Below are 25,594 nucleotides of genomic sequence, written 5' to 3' on the forward strand. Positions count from 1 at the left end.
GATGAAAGTGGGATAAATGTGCCACTTCAATGGTTTGCAAAATCTGTTTGAGCAGATGGTCAGGAGACTCAAGAGTGTAAGCCATGTTGTTCTCACTTTATGATGGTGGGCTATCAGGGTTTTCCCCCTGCACTTGGGGGGAAAGAAGGTGGGTTAGCTCTGTGGGGTGCGGTTCCATTGGAAGACTTTCTCTGAAGTAGCCCCACATCAATGGACTGACCTTCCCTCTTAGGTGTGTCTCATCTCAACATTTTTTTTCCTTTTTGTTGGAAGATGAAGACACACCTCTTTGTCCAGGTTTGGGGAAAGGGGTGAGGTACACTGAGTATGGTTTGTTTTTGCCACTGCTTAGTGATCTTATTGTTCTCTGATTTTATTGTGAATTATATTGTTGTTGCTGCATTTTGCATGTTTTATATTGTTAATTTTGGTTCTAATGTATTTGCTGCCCAGGGACCTTTGTGCGAAGGGCAGATTATAATGTTCCTGATAAATAAATGAATGAATGAATGAAACTATTAGCCCTCCTCAGAGAGTAAGAGGACCACAGGTCATGGGCAGTGCTGGAGCTGCTTTCATGTTATTACCTGCAGGGGCCACATTTCTCAGTAAACTCAACCAGCAACAAGGAAAATTCCACAGAAAGGAAAAGGCTTTTGGCATGGAGTTTATTTACTAAGATTGTTCATAAATTGGTTATAGGCCCAAGCTGTCAGTTAATGCACCATAGTTCCCCAGCACCAGCAAGGGTAGAAACACAATGTTGAGAGCAAGAAGAGGAATGATATGTGGCTGAGGATTTGCTCTTGGTACTGGGTATTTATTTCTGTGTTCAGCGTGCCCTCTTTGAAAGAATATTGAAGAGACTCTAGATTGCTATATTTATAGTAGCACTGTTGTGTTTATAAATGTTTGGATTACAGGTTATTAATTTTTATTTATTTCTGGTACTCCTTCCTTTCACCAAGGAGTGATCAGAGACATTTGTAACCCACCCAAACAGACACACTTACAGAAAAATAACGCAACTTGAAGGGGCTGAGGAGCCCTCACCATCATGGCAAACCCAAAGTAGTAACCTTCCTTTTTGTGTCATTCCCTCCAGGTGTTGCCTCCCATTTGGATCTGTCCACAATGCCTCAGCAGGGCTAACTTTGTAGCTCTCTGGTCAGATACTAACTATCAGCTACAGCTACTTCCACCCAATTCCTTCATAGTTCTGTCCCAACACCATCAAGGGCTGGTCGGGATACTGAGGAGACTTTAGAGTTAAATTCGTAGAACCCCCCCCCCCCCCCACCTACCTAAGGGTTTCTATAGCAATAGCCAAAGTTTATTTGTTGGCTTTTGATGTGGATTGCACCACAGAGGAATCCATTAAAGCATGAAACTTGCTTTAAAATGAATTATAATCTCCTATATAAGTGCCCAGTGCTTTGTTGGCTGAGCCATTTCCCCGAGAATGAAAACCATTTGCCATATATGGTTCACTGGGGTCAAGCTTCACCATGATAACTATATTTTGTGCTCCTTCTTGGGAAGAAATGCTACAATATTCTCATTGATCTCTGGTTTCATATGTTAAAATGGGTAGAAAGTAATTGTGCATGTGGACCCTGAATTTACCTGATGCCAAGAAATTTCAAGCAATTACCGGTAGTTACAGGTAGCATGTTTTTTCTTCCTTTTCATGAAAGAGCTGTCCGCTATATATAAAGCTTATCACTCACCTAAAGCACTAGTATACTTATAGAGATTCTCTAGCAAATCATGAGGTATTTATAATGGGTTGTCTAGATATCATATCATCTTCTAATGCTCTATTAGCTCAGCACTGTGACAAAGATAAGAAACTGAGAGAAATCATTCATCTTGTAGAAGAGCTTAATGAAGATGGTGTCATTCAAAGTTTTCATGCTTCCATCTTTAGCTGATGGACTCTGACTCCTAGTTTCTTGTTTCATGGGTAAGGCAAACAAATGCCCAGTTATATTCTAAATATAGCCTCTGGAGGGTGGTTTCTTTCTTTTTTTGGCAGGGGAGAGAGCTTTGGAAATTTTAATTTAAAAGTATAATAATACTTAGACTGCCAACCCATAAACATTTATTTGTAAATCAGTTTCATAGAACTCATTAGTGGGATTAACACAAGTAAAAAGATGGCAAGGATTAGGCTGCAAAATTTTAACTCCTTTTACATATTAAGACATAAATATGTTTGTTCCATGTCAGTGTTTTTCATTGTTAGGGTTGGGTAAGCATTGTTTTTCAGGAAACGTTCAAAATCGATATACCAACTCAAATTAACTTTTGAAATATATTAAAATAGACTTTAAAATTATATCCTTTGAAGAAAGGGCATGGGCTCACCCACTATATTCATAAAGGAATGGACACTCTTCTTCTTCCATGACAGGAAATGAGGGAATCACTAGCATTACCCTCTCACTGTTTCCCTCCTTTGAAGTAAATGATGGTCTTGGATGCTGGTGCCCATGGAAGAACAATTCACATGCACAGCCTGAAATATTTGCATAATATGATGAAAAACTCATATAGTGGTGACTGGCCTAATAGGAAGCAGCACTGCAGGCCTAACTCAAGGTTTCTCAAACTCAGGTTTCCAGTTGTTTTTGGACTACAACTCCCATCATCCCTAGCTAGCAGAACCAGAAGTCAGGGATGGTGGGAATTGTAGTCCAAAAACAGCTGGAGACCCAAGTTTGGGAAACCTTGGCCTAACTACTTGTTATGGTAATATGATTAGCAAACAAGCAGAAGGTTTTTTTAAAAAATTAAAAATGCAGGGTTGCGGAAATGTGCCATTTGAGAAAGAAAATGTTGAGTCAGCAGTAGTGAAATGCAACATGAAAGAATGAACAAATATTTCCATCATGAGGGAAGCAAAAACCCAACAAACAGTAAAATGTGACAAAAACATATTCATGACCCATAACTGAATATGAGGGGACAGAATTAAAAACAAAAAACAAGATAATATTCCCTAGTTGCTAAACAGTGAAGCGCCTGATATCACATTGCCATTGTTTGTTTGTTTATTTGTTTAAAGCAATTCTATATTGATCGTCATTAAAAATTCCAGGGTGGAGCAGAACAATGGTAATACAGTTCTGAAAAAATCAATATATTAAAAACAATAAAAATATCAACAGTAACCCAGATAGCTAGTTAGGTCTTTAGCAAGCACTCAAAAAACATGAACATTCGTGCTTTGCCATAAAGCTGGGCACCACAAAAGGAAAAAATTGTCACCCCATGTTGTCTCAATATGAATTTCAGACTGGATATAATCTTGGATATTAACTATTGCCTCATAGATTGACCATTGGATTTATTTATTTATTAGATCTGGCTGCTAAGGTAGTTTGGGTAAAAGGACAGAATGCTGACACATTCGGATTTGGGATAATTATCTAGAATGATTTACTGGGAGCCAAAGTCCATTCAGCAAACTGAATTCTGAGTTTGCTAGGTACTTAAGCTTCCTTCTTCTTCCTATTATGTAGCCTCTTCTTCCATGTTATTTACAAACAGACTTTTTTTCTGGAAGTAAATAACATTGAAATGAGCACTAAATTTGCACTACATTCTGCAATATTTCCAGAAGTGGCATTAATGTCATGTGAAAGCTTAAAGATTAAGTGGAAATTAAAAGTCAGGGAAACATCAGGAAAATGAAATAAATGGCCGCGTGAATATTCCCATCTGGGCATCAGTATCTGATCCCACAGCTGAGTAAGCTAGCCTGTTGCCAAGTGAAGGCAAAATAATAATATTAAGCTAGCTTGGTTTTTCCCCCCTTTCACCCATCAAGTATAAAGATGTATTCTAGTATGCAAGACTCACTTAACGAAGGAGGACTAAGGTCTCTCCAAGCTGTAATGGTCTCCACAGCCTTCATCCAAACTGAAGATCACAGCCTATGCCTAAGGCACTAACAAAAACACTCAGGCATGACCTTGCCACCTGCTCCACATTGAACCAAGCTTATAAATAAAATATAGTAAGCCTATATGAGACAGCAAAATCTTTGAAGGGTAAATGCATGCAGGCATCAAGCCATGAATATACTGTGAATCAATGAGAAAGATCTCTCTTGATCACAAAGGTGATAATGCTATAGCAGAGGGGAGAAAAATCTCATGCACATAGTTTTATGCTGTAAATGCTGAACAGTAATAGGATTTAAGTCCATTGCGTCTTCCAAAACGTTTTGCTTTGGCAAAGGCAGTCTTTGAAGCATAAGAAAAGGGGCCAGGAGCAAGCAGCTCTTCCCCATGCATCATTTATACTTTCAGCAAGATGGCAATCAGTGCTGGGGAATCAGAGCTGTTCCAGTAGGTAAGGATGTCTGGCCTAGTCTCAGCATCCCTGACAATTGCAGTGTATTGGAGATGCCCTTACATTGCAGTTTTTCTCTGTGGACTCCCTCCCTCACACTATCTGCATCAAGGTTGGGGGTGGATCAGGCCAGCAGTCCCTGATTTTGGAGCATGAGTACCTTGCATGACAAACAGGAGGGTTAGATAGGTATATACATATCCTTTTGCTGCCTTGGACACTCAAGTTGCAGGAAGGATGGGAGGAAGACTTCACTGCCTACAGGTGGTGCTTGAATTTAGCTGGGCTGAATACAAATAGTTCTAAATCAACTTTTTTGAACAGGGCTGTCTAATATTTACCAGCTCTTTCTGCATTAACTCATAAAACCCTTTTGGGTTAAAAACTATAATAAGAATAGAATGCAGATTAAACAGGTTTTTTAAAAAAACCAATCAAGAATATCTTCTGAGATATAAATCTCAGATAAGAAAAGAGACTTGTTAGATTCTGCAAAATGGCTGGTTTTTAATGGGACAAATGAAAGTGGCAAGGTAAAAAGGCTGTGATAGGATGACCTCTGGTGATATTTGGCTACATCTTGTCCAGACTGAATGAAGCAAAGACTGAAATAATGTTGGGAGGTTTTCATATTAGAGTGTTAAAAAAAACCTGCTATGTCATAACCCCTACAAATGAGTACATTCGCTTACATTTTATCATAGGCATAATTTTTTAAAAAAGTCTCTAGGAAGGGGCATTCTCATTACAATAAAGGACCACTTTAGACCCAATTGAAATGAAAAGAAAGAGCACAGCTTACATCTAGATACCAAGTGGTAATTTCTAGGGAAGCATAAAATGCCAAATGTGTAACAATTATGTTTTATAACTCTGTGTTCAAAGGACTTAATAGTATTTTATTGCACAGAGAGGCTTCAGCTCAAGCAGACCTATTTTACTGGAGTGCTCCCTGCCTTATGTTGTTAAAGCACTTCATCAACTTTCTTTCTTATTATCAGCAGGAGAACGACAAGATTAATTTTTGAACAATCTAAGTGGCCCTAAAAATCTGGCAGTAACTAATTTCACGAAGCAGATGTCTAAGCCAAACCGATAAACAACATTTCCTCAAAAATATCGGGGGCATAAAGTACTTGATATTAGCCCCTCCAGCATTCTGATAACTATCACTACATTTAATATTATTGTTCTGCCTGGCCTCAGTGATGACAGATACAACCATTCTTCCTAAGCATATATTAATAACATTTAGGGGTAGGGGAGGGAAATGTGGAGGGCCTGGATTGTTTATTTTATCCTCAACACTGGTCACAAAAACACTGACAATATTTTCATTGCTCCTTGCTCTTCATTTTTAAATGAATAAATAAAAACAAACAGCTGGATGGAAATTTGATCAGCTACCAGGCACAGTTTAAGATTCCCTGGGCAATATACAAGACCGTCAGGGTGGAAAATCAAAACCGTGACATACTGAAATGTGTTTCTTTAAGCAAACAAAAACAAATTGCATTGCACACTCATATTGTATGAGCCAGATCTATCCCATACAAGTACAGTATCTTAATCCATCAGCTACAAATCATGAATATGGTTACCGCCTAGGCAAAGGCAGAGTGCATAGATCTTTGTTCTAAAAGGCAGTCTTGAGTTTTCTTGCAGAGGTACTCAGAGGATGTTACTGTCTAAACGATTTATATCATTGTAAGCAAAATGATTGACTTTTAAAACAGAAAAAAGAGTGGGGGGAGCTGGTTATTGCCTTAATGAAAAAAAAAATCAATGGAAGTAAAATGAAGACATGAGATTTTGTCTGAGTTGCCGTTAATACTACTGAAGAGCTATGGATATTAGGTCAACAAATAAATTAGTCCAAGTGGTAAGAAATGAATGATTTGAGTTCAAATCATATTGAGTGCAAATTATTCACTGCCTATTACACCAGGTAATTTTTACCCATGGTGCCTCAATTACTGTTCCATAAGCAGTAGCACTGTTCCATAAGCAGTAGCACTGTTCCATAAGCAGTAGGGACGCGGGTAGCACTGCGGGTTAAACCACAGAGCCTAGGACTTGCTGATCAGAAGGTTGGCGGTTCGAATCCCCGTGATGGGGTGAGCTCCTGTTGCTCAGTCCCTGCTCCTGCCAACCTAGCAGTTCGAAAGCACGAAGTGCAAGTAGATAAATAGGTACTGCTCCAGCGGGAAGGTAAACGGCATTTCCATGCGCTGCTCTGGTTCTCCAGAAGTGGCTTTGTCATGCTGGCCACATGACCTGGAAGCTGTATGCCAGCTCCCTCGGCCAATAAAGTGAGATGAGCGCCGCAACCCCAGAGTCGGTCATGACTGGACCTAATGGTCAGGGGTGCCTTTACCTTAAGCAGTAGAACAGTTTTAAGAGCTGCAAGTTCCACTGAGCAACCTCCAAGTAGCTGGGCTGGGATAGCTGACTTTATAGCGATGGATCACAAAGTGGCCCTCCATAGGAACCCTTACGAAAGAAACAGGACTACACTCATTTGACCAAACTGGTTCAGCTTTCATGTGTCAGACATTAAAAACAGACCCTGTGTTTCTTAGGAAGGAATTAGGACCATTGCCGTATACTCTTTCCTCCATGTTATTATGACATCAAAATGGTAAGCATGAAGATCTCTTTATGCCCAGCTTAGTGAACTGTGCAATAGCTGTGTTTCATTTGGGAAAGCAACATACAGTATCTCTTGGGATTTCAGGCTTAAGCAGGCAACAATGAAGCTATATGTGGCTATCCTAAAGCGCCAACATTAAGGGATTTCAAAACATCAATCTCACTCAACAAATGACAAGATGGAGCCTGTAGAAACCCTTTAGGTTTGGGTATACCTATCTCAAGAAACCTCTGTTGACGTTGACAATTCCAGAATAACTAATTAATAGACAGTAGAAGAATGCAGTAGTTTTGAGAAAAGGATGCTAGTTCAGGGACAGTGACAGGATGTCACTAAAGCACAGGTTGGGATCCTCTAGCTCACAAGCCAAATTTGCCCCGTTAGGCATCTCCATTTGGCCCACCGGGTCATTTCAGCCAAGCTGTGACCACCTGCCCTGCATTTGATGTTGTATATGGTGCCAGGTGTGGGGCCAGTAAGGATGGGGTTTGGCTATAAGGAGCAGCACTTCCGAAACACCTGACAACCAGCTGGTTGTCAGGCATTTGCACTTCAACAAATGTGAGGCACAGGGCATCATTATTACATCAGATGATTGAGCAGTGGGTGATCCCATCCACCTGTCATGGGTGGGAAGGTAAAGATGTGACCTGCTGGGCCAAAACAGTTCCCCAGCCCTGCCCTAAAGGGTGACTTCTAAGAATGAAGGATACCAGTAGCTAAAACATTTGAAACAATCATATCTGGTTTACCGAGGCTTGAATCGATTATTAGAGATGGGAAAAAGTGACCAATCTCAATTTGAATTGGGCTAGGTCTTTCCCAACTTTTTGATAGAATTCTTGGGGAATGCTTTCTTTCCCATCCTTACATCTTATGTCACCTAAACTAATCTTATACATTGACCCTTATACATAAAAGACTCAAGATGCAAGTCCCTGGATAATATGTCAAAATGAATATTAGCCACCTTTGCATATTGCTTATGAGAAAGATAATAAATGATTGGTGTGAACTAATAATAATAATAATAAATTATTTATACCCCGCCCATCTGGCTGGGTTTCCCCAGCCACTCTGGGCAGCTTGCAATAAAACACTAAAATACAATAACCTATTAAACATTAAAAGCTTCCCTAAACAGGGATGCCTTCAGATGTCTTCTAAAAGTTTGGTAGTTATTTTCTAGGAACTGTAGTTTGGTTTCACCAGCCTTTATCCATTGTACAGCATCTGTTATACTGAAAAACCATCTAGGAATTTACACCCCCTTCCCACAAACCAACCAGTAATGAGAGAGGGTTTTAGATCTAGATGGGGAAGGGGACAAGAAACAAGAAAGGCTGCTTGGTTGGGTTATCCAGTCAATGAAAGTCAAGTCTCACTAAAAGTAATGCTTTGTAAGTGCATGTCTGTGCATGAACCTACAAGGTAGTTGACTTTGGGCGTATGGTGTATTCTAAGTATACCCAGAATCTTATTTGGCATTCTGAGCTGGGGAAGATCTTCGCAGAGAATTGGCACTCTGTTTGTAATACAGCCAAGCACTAGGGACCGAACCAATTCATATTCCAAACCAGGTAATTACAATATTCAGAAATATCACTATAAACAAACTGGTGCTCAGTTGCTGAAATATGCATCTGAGTGAAAATACTATTTGTCGAACACACATGAGAAGGGAAAACTTTCTCCTACATACACCAACACAGTCAACTGGACTTGGTGTATCACAGTACAATATGAAGTTATTACTTCAGACAGAAGTTTCAAGGAGGTGCCATTTTCCTGCCTCCCACCTTCTGTGTGTCGTAAAAAAAGACATTTTTTGTGACTTTCAGTCAAGATCTGAAAAACAAAAGGTGTGCGTGTCATTTAGACTTTTTTTGCTTTGGGTGCAAATGTCTAAGGCCAATGTCTGCACATACAACACAGGCTGCCCTTTTGTCAATAGCAGTCAGTGGGGTGGCATGGGCAGGGCAGAGATGCTCACCTGGCTTCCCAATGCGGCACATCACTGCCAATCAAGGAAGGGGTCAGAGTGTAGTAATTGCTCCTAAACCTGAAACACAGCTATGCCCTCTTCTGATCGAGACTGGATTGGCTTGGAAGCATGAGAAGCGGGAAGGAGGGAGTTGGCTATTCTCACTACTTTCTTGATGAAAATATGATCCACAAAGGTATTATTTGCCACCCAAAAGAAGCTGCTATTTGTGCTCATACCCATGCCACAAATCCAGTCTGGATGTGGAGGGGAGCATATAGTTGCTGTTTAATATATTGTGTAGTTTGACCCAGATATCAGGGGGAATGCTCAATGAAGGTAACAGTTCATCCACATGAATGTGGGGTGTTTTTTTTGGGGGGGGGGTGTACCAAGAGCAGTTTTAGGAGGAAAATTTAATCAGGAAGGGAAAGGTTTAAATCATGATATCTACCTGCATAAATCCAGATTCTACAACTATGCACTTAAAGTTATGGTGCAGTTAGAGCCTTTGAGCTACCATAATAGTTTCTTTAAACTGAATAGTCAATTAATAAGTTCAAGGCAATCCTAAATTGGACTTGGCTGATGTGTCACTAATCCCAAGGGGATTTAAATAATTTTTAAAAGAAGCATATCAGGTACTTTTTGGCACACTCACACTAGCCTAACAGGATTTGGATTAATGCACCACAAGCGAGAATCATTGAAAATTGAATTGATTCAGGAAAAAAAATTGTTCCTCTACAACAATGCAGAACTGTGAAAGTCAACCATAAGAAACAGAGAGCATACCTAATGGTGTAAAGCAGGGATCACTCCTTATTATTAACCATTGAGACAGAGGCTGATGAAAACTGGAGTCCAACAATACACGGAGGGCTAGAGGCTCCACATCCCTATTCTAATGAAACCCAACAACTGGCTTATCTTAGAAGTCTTCTGAAGCACCGTGTAACCCTTTCTGACCATCACTTTCCACAACAAGAAATGTCATTCTAACCTATTATTTCGCCCAATGTTAGTCACAAATTGTGTATCAAAAGAGCTGTATCTCATGAAAAGCTTTTAGACCCCACACCTGAAATAGCAGAAGAGTGAAGCAGTCACTAATAAACTTCACTTGTTAAAGGGAAGGCTAAAACAACACAAAAATAAATAAAGACATTTACATATAATGCACTCGAACAACATTTCCTTCTCCATAATGTGACAAGCAGTTCACAAGAACCAATATACTTGGATGTCCCAGCATCTGAAACAATTTTTCAAGTATATCCAACTAGGTGCCAACCTGTAACATCCCTTTGCACTGAGCTGGAAACTAGAGATTTCATTTACTCTTTCCTACAGCTACTCAGCTGGTGCTCCTTATTGATATTTGCAGAGGACTAAAACGACAAATGCAGTATCTAAATTGCCTTATTCCCCACACATGGAAATTCCAAAACAATATTAATGTAATTAGAATAGATTGTGCAGCCTGCAGTGACTCTTGCTTGCATTTGTCACTCTGCTTCATCTGTGATAAATCACTAAGAGTGCACTGTATCTGAGGAGGGAACTTTCGGTCTCATTTCGCCAATGAACAACAGAGTGCAGCCACGTGACTGGAGTCTGAATTTCAGTTCTAGCTGGCGCACAGTTGAGTCGAATAGCATTTGGCACAATGCAGAGTAGAAGCAAGTCACTAAATGGCTGATTTACTAAATTATTATTGGATGAGCCTTTGCAGTTCCAACAGAAAGTGCGTCTCTTCATGGTGTGTTCAAATTGTTCTGTGTTTAAATATTCAGCATGAGGCTAATGTGAACTGAGGAAGTGAGACTACAAACATTCACTTTCAATATAGGCAGAGAGACAGAGATGCAACATATTATGTGGCCTGCAGAGGTAAAAATGATTTATATTTAAGGATGCTGCTGCTTGCTTCTAGTACTTTAAGGTGCTCTTAATTAGCCTGGTGTTGGAATGAGCAAATTTAGGACACACATACGAGAGAGAGAGAGAGAGAGAGAGAGAGAGAGATTCAACTAGGCTTCTTTAAAGCTACAGAATTCCAATAAGATCTGCTTCAAAGTCCATTTTTAGCCAAAGATTTTCTGCTTGAATTTTTCTCATGCAAAAAAAAAAAAAAGACTCTCCTTCCAAGAAAATCCAAAGGTGCAGTCAACAAACATGTTTGAAATATAACTCTGGTTTGTAATTATATGACTTATGCAAGGGGGGGAGAGATAATTTCTTTACTGCCACCTGCTGGAGCTGGCAATAACCCTTTGTCACACTAAAAGAACAAGCATCCTCACTTTAGAGGACAGATACAGCAAACATTTAAAATACTGTGATCCGAGATACTTACAGTAGATTAGAATTTTTTATTGGTACTGTGTTGCCATAACAACATAAACACAGCAGATGACTTAAGCTAAGCTTGCAAAGCAAAAGGCTGCTCATCTGGCAGTTAAAATGAATACAGTTCACTTCACAAGTTCCCCATATGGACCCTTAGTGTATGGTAATGAGGATACCATATGGTGAGAAAAGAAATGCAGAGAGAACAATTGTGCTCCACTGGATGGGTGAACTGGGTAGGAAGTTATGAGAAAACACAGGAGAGAGATTTGTCTGTGTGCTCTCTAGCTCAAGGGTTCTTTCAGAAGGGGATTCCTCTAGTCTTCCCTTAATCCACTTCTTAATGCGTACATGTACGGATGTGACAAAGAAGCATATTGAACATTTTGCGACATCATTCATCATAAACTGTCAGCAGTGTTTACAAATCAGCCCCGGATGATCTTATACATCAGTAATTCTTAAAAGGTAACCGTGATAAGGTTTAAGACAAAGTGCAGGGAAATTTAAGCACTCCTGACAAGCAGAAACATTAGTGGTAATCATTTTAGAAATGCTTGCATCTTTTCTGCATGCATGTTTGGCTGTAAATAATGCTGGAATGTATAACAGCTCTTCAAAAGGTAGGTGGGAAAGGGAAACAAATAATATTTCTCTCTCTCTCTCTCCCTCTCCAAAAGATAAAACAAGTAATTGATTAGAATCACAAAGAAGAATTTGTCACAAACACAACCACATCTGCACCGTACAGAATGTAGGACTAACCAGATCCTCAACCTGGTAAGACAGCTTGCTTAAGGCTGCAAAGTCAATTTTGTACTACACATGCTTCATAAAAGATGAATATAAATGCATTAGTTAGACACGGTGAGCTAAATTAGAAGGTCAGGCAGGGCTGGAAGGCCTGAAAAATCACACAACCAATGACTGTAATTACTCTTTTTTTAAGTCTATTAAGTGGTGTTGTTCTATCAAGGCTCAGGGGTATAAGACATGAAGTACAAGATAAAGTAATGTGTATTTATTACTCCCACAGGATCAATTTACTAGATATTTTCAGCTCCACGGAGCAAAATACACAAATGCAGCATTTGTTGCTTTCTTCAAAACTGTGACATATACTTTTTGCCCCAAAGCACTGCTGCTCCAAGAATAAAAAAAAACGGTTATAGGGGTAGGGGATTTTCATTTGTTCCACCATTTCACTGTGTACATGTGTGTATTGGCATATATAAGGATTTTAAAATCAATGTAGCCAGTTCAGTCAAGGGGAAGGGCCATGTGAAAGGTCTTAGGTTGAATCCCCAGCATCAGGAATAAGGAAACTGTAGTCATTCAGATGCTGTTGGGTTACAACTTCCAGCATGCCAGATTATTGGCTATGCCTGTTGGGACTAATGGGTGTTTCAATCCACCAGCATCTGTAGACCACAGGTTCCCTGGCCCAAATCTCCAAGTATGGCTAGGAAATCCTGCTTGAGACCCTGGGGAGCTCCTGGCATTAAGGGTAGGCAATACTGTGACATTGGCTAGATGGACTTGGGATAAGGCACCTTCCTATGCTTCAATATTTGGCCAAATTGCTTAAGTGACATGGTCTAAACATACAGGCTGGTTTAAACATTACACCACTCTTTCGTATGTCGGTGCTCAAGCTGGCCGTAAAGTTCAGCTTTATCCCTTGGAAAGTTTCTGTGTCCTTGTGGGTGGCTTGTGCTGCTATGGAGATCGTGCCAGTGACTGGGCCAAGCCACTGGGATAAGCATTAAGAAAACATTACAGCCAACTGCATGGGGCACTAGAATCATGTGTCTGTTGCTTCAACTAGGCTGACAAAGCACACGCAAAAAAATGAAAAGAGTCTTCCACCTTCAGGAAAACATTGCAAAGGCACAGATTAATATAGCAAAAGGATCCATGCCATTCTTCCTATTCTTTATATATTAAAGTTTTGCCATGGATTCTAAATTACACCATCTGCTCTAATCGTTTGCTGAGTAAACACTGACCCACTTAGAAAATGCACTGGAATGTATACATATTTCTGCTGACCTTCAGAAAGAAAAGAGCTGCTTCCCAGCAATTTGTATATGACTCTGCCCTTCAGCTGTCGGAGTGTCACTGTTTTGGAGTAATCCCCAATTTTGAACTTTATACACTACCAAAACTAACCACTGATGACTGCCCGGTCTCAGTGTGATGACAACTGCAGCCACCCAAGAGAATACAGTTGACATTTAGGAATTTCTTCCCATATCCTTGCCAATTAGTGAATCATCAAATTTTGTATTTGAGTATATGTTGTTCCTCCTTTACATCACTGTGGAAGTTAAATTGAGAAAGGAAGATGTTTCAAAGGCCATATTAGGGGTTTGAAAGAAAACAAGTAGGAACAAGGGTGAAACTAGGTAAGAATCCACTGATTCTGAGTAACTGCATTTGTGGGATTTTAAACTAAATTTTAGGTGTAGTGCCTCATCTTGGCCCCATGCTGTGGTCCTGATCCAGACCAGATCTTCTTAAAATTTTAGTCACTAGAAAGACATATGACCACACACACACTCCAGCTTCTAGGAAGAATTAAACTAATTCCTCCTACCTTCAGTCAGCTATTTTAAATGGCAATCTTCTAATGTCAGCCAACTATTTTTATTTAATGGCAACCTAAAATATCAATACTGTGTCAACGTTGAATCTTTTTAGAAATCAACCATTCTCTAAAGCTTAGACCATATTACCTGTAATGAAGTGACCAAAACTCTAACAAAAAACTATACGATTTAACAGCCATGCTTTCTCCTAGAATTCAGGCTTACTCACAACATCTGCTATCTTTATTCCGCAGCCAACAAATGAGAGGGATTCAGCCATTAGTATCAAAAGTGCAGAAGGAGACAGGTGCCCACCTGTGCTGCATTCTATAAATGAGTCTTGAACTTCAAATCCAACTTCAAATTCTTAATGTGTGCTAATTGTAGGCATACAAACAGAAGGGCAGGTTTATTTGCTCATGGATTTCTTTAAACCATGGAGCCACTGTCAACTATAACCCCATTCAGGTTTCATGGGAAATGCTGCAAAACATCGTTTCACTTTATTTAGCCACAAGAAAATATTATACTAAGGCACAATAAACTTAGACCCTCGGTGTACTGGTCTATGCTTTTGTCATTTCCATGTTTATTGGCGGGATTTAAGTATCTTTTGGCGTTTGGTGAGTTTTTTTGTTTTGTTTTTTGCCAAAGCAGTTGTCACAATCTAGATTCTTGGTATTCAGATGTTCTGCGTAATCAAATGCCACATTGTGTTTACCTTGTGATCCTAAAACTACACATATGCCACCCCCTGTATACAACTGCATAGATGTGTAGGCAACATTTCATGGGTGAGGTGGCCTTAGCCGCTGAGTACACTAAAACTTGAAAATTACAGACACTGCTATGAAGCTGGTCAAGAGCCCTGAAGCTGCACTCAGAGGCATATCTCAAAAGCAATCTGTAGGGAAAAACAAATGAACAGCCTATTACCCCTTCAATAAGTCTTTTGGAATTTACAACATATAGCTGGACATGTTTGAAGCAGGCCATTTTTTTAAAAAAAAAAAAAAAAGCTGGTGAATTAGTGGAAATTAAATAGTCAATATTAAGATTGAGGACAGACAGTTTATTTCTCAAAGGATGCAATGGAGGTATGTTTGTTGCGCCTCTGGGTTGTATTTCTGAGGTAGCAGTGCATATGCAGAATGATGGCATGTCATCTGGGATGAGGAATGCATGAAGTCACCACACTCCTGTTCTCATGTGCTTACCAGCGGTTCTGTACAGAGCCTAGGCATGTAGAAGCATGCAGGTTCTCCTGGTGTGCTATTTACCTTGCAGAATTGCAGTATATAGATTGGATGTATAGAGTCTATACACATACAGCTTGTATGTGGCGCAGGCCCTGTGAACTGGGTCCTGGTCCCTGAATGGAGACTGAAGGGGGGCAGCTGGCGTAATCCAACTTCCCCTCTCCATACATTGATCCTACATGACAATGATCTGAACAGTACCAAAAGTCTCTTCTGAAAAAAAATCAAAATGCTGTTACCGACTTAGGCGTCGAAAGACACAAACACACAGTCACAATCACTTTGGGCTGACCTTTGGCAAGCGTTCAGGGTCACCGGGGTGCCTTGGGATGACTTTCTGTAACCTTTGGAAACCATAGTCAATGGTGGGTTCATTCAGAGCTGAAACAACAAACATAATAATTATATAATAAGCAGTAGGACAATGTGCAACATCGAAGAGTGTATTAAATTGCAATGTGTGTGTATGGGGGGGGGCAATCTGGAAACTATCACAGCAAACTCTCCCTTTGCTCCTTTCCATTCAAATCAGCAATGACTGTGAAGCTGTGGTTCAAACACTGTTTGAGGTGAGATGTGAGGCTTTGGTTTAGTATCTGTGAAAAGGTGGCAGCAAGTTTTGCTCTCTATAAACAGCTTTTGAGCAAGAAACAATTACAATCTGAGATACAATTCATTTGTTAAATGCTTTGTACCCTGCTTTTCAAGTTTTCCATTATTATGGTGTTAGATAGAATCCTTTTTGATTGTGGATTTTTTTTAAAAAAAGCAGAAGGAAAAGTCTGTTGTGCTTCCAGACAAACAAAATTATGTATCTTTTCCTTGTGAAATACATGATGTGCTTTTAGGAAGAGAAATCCAATTGCTGTAATGTGTTAAGGTTGTGTTTTGTATGGTTTATATATTGTATTGTTTTGTTTTATTTTTTCTTGTTCTTGTTCTTTTTTTCTCTCTCTTGTCTTTTTTTCCTTTTTAAAAATGTAATAAATATTTTTTTTTTTTTTAAAAAAAGAGAAATCCAATCGTTGAATCCTAAAACCACTATTGGTTCATGCAAAGCTCTCAAGAAATTAACCACAAGAAGAGCCCTTAGGGTAGAAACAAACAAACAAACAAACAAACAAACAAATGCTATTGTGTAGTTGTGTGCCAGGCACAGTGAAGCAGGGTGTGAGAGAATGTGGGTGAAAAAAGGACAACCATTTTAGTGATTACACTACACTGGGGTTTGGCATAGCATAGGGCAAGGATCCATCAAATGGATGCCCTGCCCTATCCTGCCCCACCTGCTAGGTTACCAGAATAGGTTGCTGGGGGAAGTTCCCATCTCAGTGTAGACTGGAGTGGTACCCCTGCCCCCGGTAACCTGGAAGTGTGGCATCTGGCCCTCCAGGCCCACCCAACATAGGGCCAAGGGCCTTATTACACCAGCTCAGGACCAATGCTGCCCCCTGGCTCAATGCCACCAGTGTGCCACTGCTCTGTTTGAACTGTGTCTACACCATCTCAGGCTCATCCCTACCTCTCTCCATCTTTGTAAGCATCAGGAGGTCAGGTGAGCGACACAGCTCCACCGCACCAAACATCCACTGTTGGGAGTCATTCTCTGCACACCACCCAAAGGGTAGAATAATGGGTCATGGCAACACAAGACAAAGCCTTCTCAGTGGCTGCACCAATACTGCGTAACCCCTTGTACTGTAGGTGGCTGTCTCTCTGGTTGCCTTTTACCAGTTGATAAGTTCGAAAGCATGTCAAGTGGGAAGGTAAACGGTGTTTCCGTGCACTGCTCTGGTTCGCCAGAAGCAGCTTAGTCATGCTGGCCACATGACCCGGAAGCTGTACGCCGGCTCCCTTGGTCTATAGAGCGAGATGAGCGCGCAATCCCAGAGTCGTCTGCAACTGGACCTAATGGTCAGGGGTACCTTTACCTTTAAGGACATTTTTATTGCAATAGGCTTTTACCCACTGTTTTATTTGAGGTTACGCTTAATCCAGGGTTTCCCAACCTTGTGCCTCCAGCTGTTTTTGGACTACAATTCCCATCATCCCTTGCCACTGGTCTTGCTAGTCAGGGATGATGGGAGTTGTAGTTCAAAAACAGCTGGAGGCACAAGGTTGGGAAACACTGGCTTAATCTGTGGTCTCTCCCTTTTGTTATATTTTTATTGTTATGTTTTTGAAGTATATTTATTGTTGACTTTTTCAATTGTTTTCTACGACATTGCAATTTTTGTTTGTGGTAAGCTACCCTGTTCATAGTTCATAGGCACTAGAATGGTGAGATAAAGATATTTCTATCTCTCTATAAATAAATAATAGACAAATGCACAGCTTTGAAGACCAGCCTTGCTATTATTCAAGTTGGAGATAAAATAAATCTCTTGCAATTATTCTGGTGAAATTCCGGGCTAACTTGTTACTTTGTATAGGTGAATAAATGGATTCATTTATAGACTCTTTTTTGCCATTGTTTTTAATGAGAGATGGATTGAATGCAACCTCTTCTACCATACATAAAATACGTTCCTTCATTCCCCAATGTCCTTCTATAAAATCTTTTTTTTCCACAGATGGAAAAAAATATCAATACAATTTTCTTTTTTTAAAAAAAAAAAAAAACTTTTAGTCTAACAGTCAGTATTTGTGTTCTTGACATCCATCTATACATTAAAAACAAAGTTAGCACATACTGTAGTTAAAATGCATTCCCATTACCCTAAATTTCAAAAGTACACTGAAAGTACTACCAACTTTAAAAACTGTATTAAATTCAAATAGGTCCCAAGGCTAATGGAAGCAATTTGTGTACCAACCCAAACTGACTGGCCTACTTTTCAAAATACAGGTATGATAATCTCATGGTTTTAAAAGGACATTTAAATTGAAATACTGTGAATATAGTACATAATTATACCAATAGCACCCTTTAACTTGTCAGCTTGTAAATCTAAAAGGCTATCAATCATTTCTAAAGAGGAAATAAACCTTAAAATTCTTTGATTGACTGTGCTTACTTTTTATGGGTTTTTTTAAAAAAGAGATAGAGAAAGAAGGAAAAAATGGATTAAAGTGGCCAGAAATCCATTTACAAAAGTACATTGTTTTACATAGGTGAGTAAAAAGCCAATAATTACATCTCCAAAAGACATCTAAATCAAAGTAAGTACTTTCACCTCACTTATGTATTTTAAGTTGCGTGGAACTTCAGGCAACTTTTTTATTAAAATACTTTTAAAAATGCAATGCTTATTGAAGTAGCTAATAGAATAGCATTTTCATTTAAGGTAATGTAATCATTTTTGCAAATATGAGATTTAAGCCATTTTCTCCTATCTAAACAGTAAACTTTCAACCTGTCTCTTGTGTGAATTAACTAAAATTACACCCAGGTGTACAAAATCTGTCTATCTATGCTAGTGTATGAGTTAAGGCACAATATTTATTATTCTTTCCATTTTATGAATTACTACTTAAACCCTTGAGGAAGAACTTTCTTTCAGATTAGACTTGAAGAGTGGAAGCCTTGGAAGCTGTTTATGCAGCCTTTTTGAAGCAGTAACTCATAAAATCCAACACACTTAACAGAAAAATGTAAAATCAGAGCTGGAGGTGAAATTATTTTCATGTTTCCAAAATTGTAACTTAATTTGTCATCCATCTTGCTTTAATATCCTTAAGAAAAATGTGTCTTCTGAACTAAATAAATTGATAACTCTTATAAATATAGAAAGAAAATACAAGTTTTTGGATCTTCTATTTTGTTTCAAAATCAGAATTAAAAGGATTGTCATTTTTTTTAATAATCCACATAATGAATGAAGCTTTTGAATGTTAATTGAAAGACTGTCTGATATACAGAAGGGTGGAATCTGTATCTCCAGCCAGGCTGCCAACTTACAGCACAATGATCAACACTAAATATCAGCAATTAAAAGAACCTGTTCAAATATCATGTGGAACTGATAGCTTAGGGTAGTCTTGGGAAACCCGTTCAGATGCAGTGGGGAATAATTGAATTAGACACATTATAATGTTATTATCTGAGGAAAAATAAATATACTACATAGAAGCATAGTGGAGATACCTCAAACCCCAAGACGAAGGACAAAGCTTGGGTTTTGTTTCACATGCAACAATGGTTTCATTTATTTATCTCTTTCTCTCCCTTCTGCTGCTTCTCATACATTTTTCTCTATTATTTTAGTTCAGCCCCTCTTCATCCATCCAGCTGCTTTAAAATACTTACAAAAATTGCCTCTAAACATCAAGCATTTGAATTATACAACTAGCACTGTGGTGCTAGAAAGTCTCTTTTTTTCTTCTTCCAAACATGCCCCCCTCCCAGTTATATTTTGAGATTAATCCTTCTCAAGGAATAACACTGTAACTCTGGAACTTATAAAATGTTTTCAAACCATTACATAAGTATAGTTTTGTTAAGACATAGTAATAATAATAATAATAATAATAATAATAATAATAATAATAAATGTTTATTGTTTATACCCCGCCCATCTGGTTGGGTTTCCCCAGTCACTCTGAGCGGCTTCCAACAAAATATTAAAATATAATAGTCTGTCAAACATTAAAAGCTTCCCTAAACAGGGCTGCCTTCAGATGTCTTCTAAAAGTCTGGTAGTTGTTTTTCTCTTTGACATCTGATGGTAGGGCGTTTCACAGGGCGGGTGCCACTACTGAGAAGGCCCTCTGCCTTGTTCCCTGTAACTTCGCTTCTGGCAGTGAAGGAACCACCAGAAGGCCCTTGGCGCTGGACCTCAGTGTCTGGGCAGAATGATGGGGGTGGAGACGCTCCTTCAGGTATACTGGACCGAGGCCGTTGATGTTGATAAAAATCATACACACACACACTTTATATACTGATTTAATTTTTGCTAAGTTCAGATTTGTAAGTTCTACCTTGAGAAAGGAATAATTGTCCTAGAATAAAGTGAACTGAACAAGGAGTATTCATAGGCCAACCAGTGTGTCAAAAAAATGTGTGTTGTGTGTAAAAGCTGCATCTGATCATCTCATCTTTGGTCTGCAGGACCTGTGGAAGTCCTGTCAGGATGGTCTTCATGGTTTTTGTGTTCATGACAAGACATCTTTCTTTTTCCAGAACACCACTATTGTGGAAGAGGCAAGATGGTGAGGACATAACTGGCGGGGGGTGGGGGATGACAGAGAGTTTTCATACCTTCACAGGAATAAAAGGAAGCCAATGAAATTCTATGGCTGGATGGCAGCTGTTCAGTGTTTGGTTAACAGTGAAGTAAACTTTTCAACCATTATTGAATGTTGTTCTGCTCACACAGAAAATCTAAGCTCTAGGCCTAACAAAATGGTAGCTTTAGATCTCCGTAATTAAATACACATGCATGAATTAGGGAGGCTTTTATAGGTTTCTAGCATGCTCATTTCAATTAATCAAATCTCTTCAAATCTCACATCATTGGGTATTTCCTGTACTTATCTCTTCCATTCCACACGGAAGACCAAGGCAACCTCTCCAGCAGGCACACAGCTCATCATAAAGGGAAGGATGTAATTTCTGAATTATACCACTATGTTGTGTCTCTTTTTCCTAAGTGCTGCTTCTCACCTTTCTGCTTATTAACTAAATTGACATATTTTCTATTTCACATAGAGGCCTTTAAAAAAACAAAAAAGCACTCTTCTATGTGGTAGCTAACATCAAGATGTTTCCCACCCAGTCCAGAGGATTGATATGGTAAGCAGGTGGTATACTTAACAGGGCCTATAAGAAAAAGCTGCTACATGACCGTGTTTCTTGACATCCTTCATTCACATGAGGTTCTGACATGCACATAGGTCCAAGTACAGAAACCCAGAAGTTTAGAAGAAACCTGGATGGTTTCAGGGTTCATACTACCCAGGTGTGGAACCTGGAGTCTCCTTGGGAGGAGCTGAGGGAGAGAGCAGACAGGCCCTCCAGCAGATAGGCCCCCATGTTGTCAATGAAACTGAGGAGCAGCCAGATCAAGACACTCTCAACCCAAACCAGAAGTTTCCACAATGGTTGCCTGGGTTCCTGGCCAGCTTTTGTCCTTGCCCCTCATCATCTCTAGGGCTGGTAGAGATAGTGAGCTTCAGGACTGCCAATGAAGTGCCAAAATAAATCTATTGAATCCCCCTCAGGAAGAGGGAACATGGGAGCAGGTAGCACTGCCTGGATGAGGGCCTGGTTCAGAGCAGGGAAAAAGCGGAGCCCCAACCTCTCATATGAGCTCTCAGTATGAGCTCTAGTGAAAAGCCTTCCTGGCCAGAACCTCCTTTGCCTCTAGGCATGACCACAAATATTAATCTTCAATCCTTCACACCACATTTTCAAAAGAAGACACGTTGTACATGTTACTGCAATGACAAGCAAACATATCTGATGGGATAGATAGATAAATAAATAAATATGGCAAACGAGCATTTATTTTTCTGCTTATGAGACAACACAGACAATGGCAACTAGGAAACGTGGCAAAAACAAACCAACCCAAATTCACCAGGAAACCCCATGTCCCTCTCTGACCATATCTTTCTCAGAAAGCAGTGGCAACACAACAGAGCCACAAGATTGATATGGCAAGTTCCCAACCATGCACCTTTGTATGCAACTAGGGCTTTAATTGGCCCCTGGGGAAGCATAAAAATCTACTTAACACACACATCATCAATGGTAAGAGTATATTTTGCAAATCTCACATGCAAAGAAAGTTTTCTTTCTTAATTAAATGCCATTAAATGGAACCATACAAGCGCTGGGACTGTTTTTGTTGTGGTTGTTGTTAATATGATCTACCCTTTACTGTATAAAGCTTCCTTTTCATTAAACTGCCCCCCAAAAAGTGTTTATTCCCATAGGCAATGGAAAATGGAAGTGGGAGGAGCAACATCCTACTATGGAGACACAAGGCTTGGGTGTTACAGAGGCTATTGCAAGACTAAGTCAGAGTTTCCTTGCTTTTTATGACTTTGTGTGTCTCTTTCACTTAAACATATTCCTGGGAGTTTAATTTCCTTTTCTTAATGGTAGTGCGGCATGATGTAATTCTTTTCTCAAAATAGAAAGATATGTAGCTAATAAGAAATGTAAGATTTCAACTTTGCAGCAACCTAGAGTCTAAATAAACAGTCAGCACATTCATCAGATTATAAATAACATTTCACAACCAAATCAAACTACAAAACTAGCACCTGTGGTCCTTGGGTTCTTATGGCGACTGCTCTTTATTCCAATTAAAGGTGCAGCGGGGGCCACTTGACCTGCTGTTGTCAAACATGACCATATACATACTGTGCTACATTTATATGTATATATAGAGACATACATATATACAGTGGTACCTCGGTTTTTTAACGTCTCCAATGACGAATGTTTCAGAACTCGAGTGGCGTAAACCCGGAAGGAAATGCTTCGGTTTTCAAACACACCTCAGTAGTTGAACAGGAAATGTGGCTTCTGCTGAGCGCAAAACCCTGAAGCCTAGCCATAGGCTATAGTTTCGGTTTTTGAACGTTTAGGACAGGGCCGTCTTTACCTGGGAGTGCAAGGGTTGCATGGCACCCGGGCGCCAAATTCTGGGGGGCACCAAATGTATACCTACTGTATACTGGTCCCTCTCGATCGGCAGCAGTAAAAAGCAATGGAGTGAAAGTCTCCGCCCCCCTCAGTCTGTTACTCCGTAGCGTCAAATATTCCCGATGAGTCAGGAAATAAAAGCATTTTTTCCGCTGCGTCATTGTTACTGGTGAGTGAATCCCCCCAAAAAAGGATCAACAACTTTGAGTTTGCCCCCCCTTAAAAATGTCAACAACTTTGGTTTGCCCACAGAGAAGCTCAACAAAAGTTAATTTGGGGGTGGCTAAACTAAATTTGGGTGTCTTGGGTGGATCGTTGCACCCTGGCAGCACATATGCTAAAGACGACCCTGGTTTCGGAACGGAAAACCAAGGTAGCACTGTATATATAATATCTCTCTCTCCCCCCCCCCCACACACCTTCCACATAATCCAGAAAGTTGGCTTCAAAATTAAGGCTTTGTCCACACTTCTACTAGTCCTGTTCCTAGAAAACATGGGTGCAAGAGTTGTTTTGCCTTTGCCCTGCTGCCTTCCCCTGGAAAGCCTGCTCTTTTGTGCTAAATTGGAACAAACAGTAATCCGTAGAAAACCTGATCTGGTTTCCCCAGTGGAAAGCAGTGGGGCAAACAGAGGTGTGGATAAGCCCTACATGTCAGTGGCAATTTTGAGCAAGTGAGGAACGCAAAGCTACTGTGGAAAACTGAACCTTTACATTTGCAGTGGTTATCGACAGTGCCACATGGGTGCCCGTTACTACCATACATTATCTACACCAACCGTTGTCAAACTGTTGCCTCCCAGATGTTCTGGGCTACAACTTCCATCCTTCCCAACCAGCACTGGTTAATGGGACATGTAGTCTGGAACCTCTTGAGGGCACCAGGTTCACAAAGGCTGAGTGGCACTCTTTAAAAATAAAAATTAAGACAGGCAACACCAATCCCCTACCATAAAGAGGGATCATCCATCCGCAAACACCACTTCCCATTACACATGTGCTTCCTTAGAGATTAACCTATATAAACCAGACTATAATGTGCCACCAACAGAGAGCAGGAACAAAGGAGGTCATTCCATGCTGAGCCTGCATGATTCAGGGATATTTAATATACCAAGCCATGGAATGAGCAAAGCCTTCCTGTCTTTTTGTCTAATAGTGCCTGTAGGGTGGAGCAGAGACCTACAGTCATAGCATATGGGAAAGGAGAAGGGCACATGGTGAGAAATGCACCATATTTGATGAAAACACACATTTCTCAAGCTGGTTCTGTTCATTTGTGGATCCACTAAAGGAACTGTGTGTAGGTGAAGCTTTGAGATAGCTCTTTATATATGACAGCCTACACCAACCTGGAGCTCTCAGGAAGTTTGGGATTGCAACTCCCACCAGCTCCTGCCAATACAGTTCTGGGGTTGATTGGAGGTACAGTCTAAAACATCTAGAGGGCACCAAGCTTACTAATATCTGATTACATTCATTCTTCCTATGCAAGGCATGGTTGGTCATACGATTGGGCCAATAATCTGAGACTGAATCTTGACAAGATGGAGGTGCTGTGGGTTGGCGATTCCTGTATCTGGGAATTAGATTGGCAGCCTGTTCTGACGTTTGTTGTCTGGGACTCCTGGATTCCAACCTGACACTAGAATGTCAAGTGGCTTCTGTAGCTAGGAGTGCTTATGCCCAATTTAGGTTGGTTCACCAGCTACAGTTATTCCTGGACCAAAATATTGTAATGCACTCTGTGCGGAACTGTCCTGGAAGATGGTTCAGAGGCTGCAGCTAAACCAGAATATGGCTGCAGTGTTGATAGGTGGCGTAGACAGAAAGAACTGGCTGCCAGTGAGATATTGGGCCCAATTCAACGTATATTAGCATATAAAGCCCTAAACTGCTTGGGACCCAAGTATTTAAAAGAGTACCTTCCCCTCAGTGGTGCTTCATTTGTGAAGTGCACTTCCCGTGGAGGTGAATCTGCCTTCCTCACTAACTTTCAGGAATAACAAAATTATTACTTATTATTTATTAACTTTATATGCCACCCTTCATCCAAAGATCTCAGGGAATAAGATAATATTCCTGTTCACCCAGGTTTTTGATAGCTGGTAGATACTATAACTAGTTAGCTTTACATTATCAGCCGTGGTGGGATACAATTGTTTTTAGATCGCCTAGGGCTTGCCGATTGAAAGGTCGGCGGTTCGAATCCCTGCGGCGGGGTGCGCTCCCGCTGCTCGGTCCCAGCGCCTGCCAACCTAGCAGTTCGAAAGCACCTCCGGGTGCAAGTAGATAGATAGGGACCGCTTACCAGCGGGAAGGTAAACGGCGTTTCCGTGTGCGGCTCTGGCTCTGGCTCTGGCCAGAGCAGCGATGTCACGCTGGCCACGTGACCCGGAAGTGTCTCCGGACAGCGCTGGCCCCTGGCCTCTTAAGTGAGATGGGTGCACAACCCCAGAGTCTGTCAAGACTGGCCCATACGGGCAGGGGTACCTTTACCTTTACCTTTAATGGATTTTATATGTTTTAAATATGTTTTTATTTTATTTTTAGTTGTATTGTTACTTCATTTTTTGTCTTTGGCTCTTGGCAGGAATGGTGGGCCAGAAATTTAAATTAATAATAATAGTAAAAATAACAGGAGGAGGAAGAAGAAAAAGGACTATCTATAATAGTAATGCTTGTAAACGCAAATAATGTGTAATAAAACTTTACGAAATTTTATTGAACATGAATGTTTTGAAAAAATAAAATTTTGGCTAGCAGCAAAAGAACATGTCAGGACTCAAACTGTGT

General features: G+C 40.2%; 1 protein-coding gene across 8 annotated transcripts in view; it reads right to left on the bottom strand.

Moving 5' to 3' along the window:
• Positions 1–25,594, bottom strand: part of EBF1 (EBF transcription factor 1) — a 386,228-nt gene that overhangs the window by 26,347 nt on the left and 334,287 nt on the right. For all 8 annotated transcript variants that reach the window (XM_079968255.1, XM_079968251.1, XM_079968254.1 and 5 more), the window contains exon 11: positions 15,494–15,582. In XM_079968255.1, coding sequence (XP_079824381.1) covers positions 15,494–15,582 — 89 coding nt within the window. The remainder of the gene's footprint in view (positions 1–15,493; positions 15,583–25,594) is intronic.

Source organism: Podarcis cretensis (genome assembly GCF_951804945.1).
Source record: "Podarcis cretensis genome assembly, chromosome: 2".
NCBI classification, from domain to species: domain Eukaryota; kingdom Metazoa; phylum Chordata; class Lepidosauria; order Squamata; family Lacertidae; genus Podarcis; species Podarcis cretensis.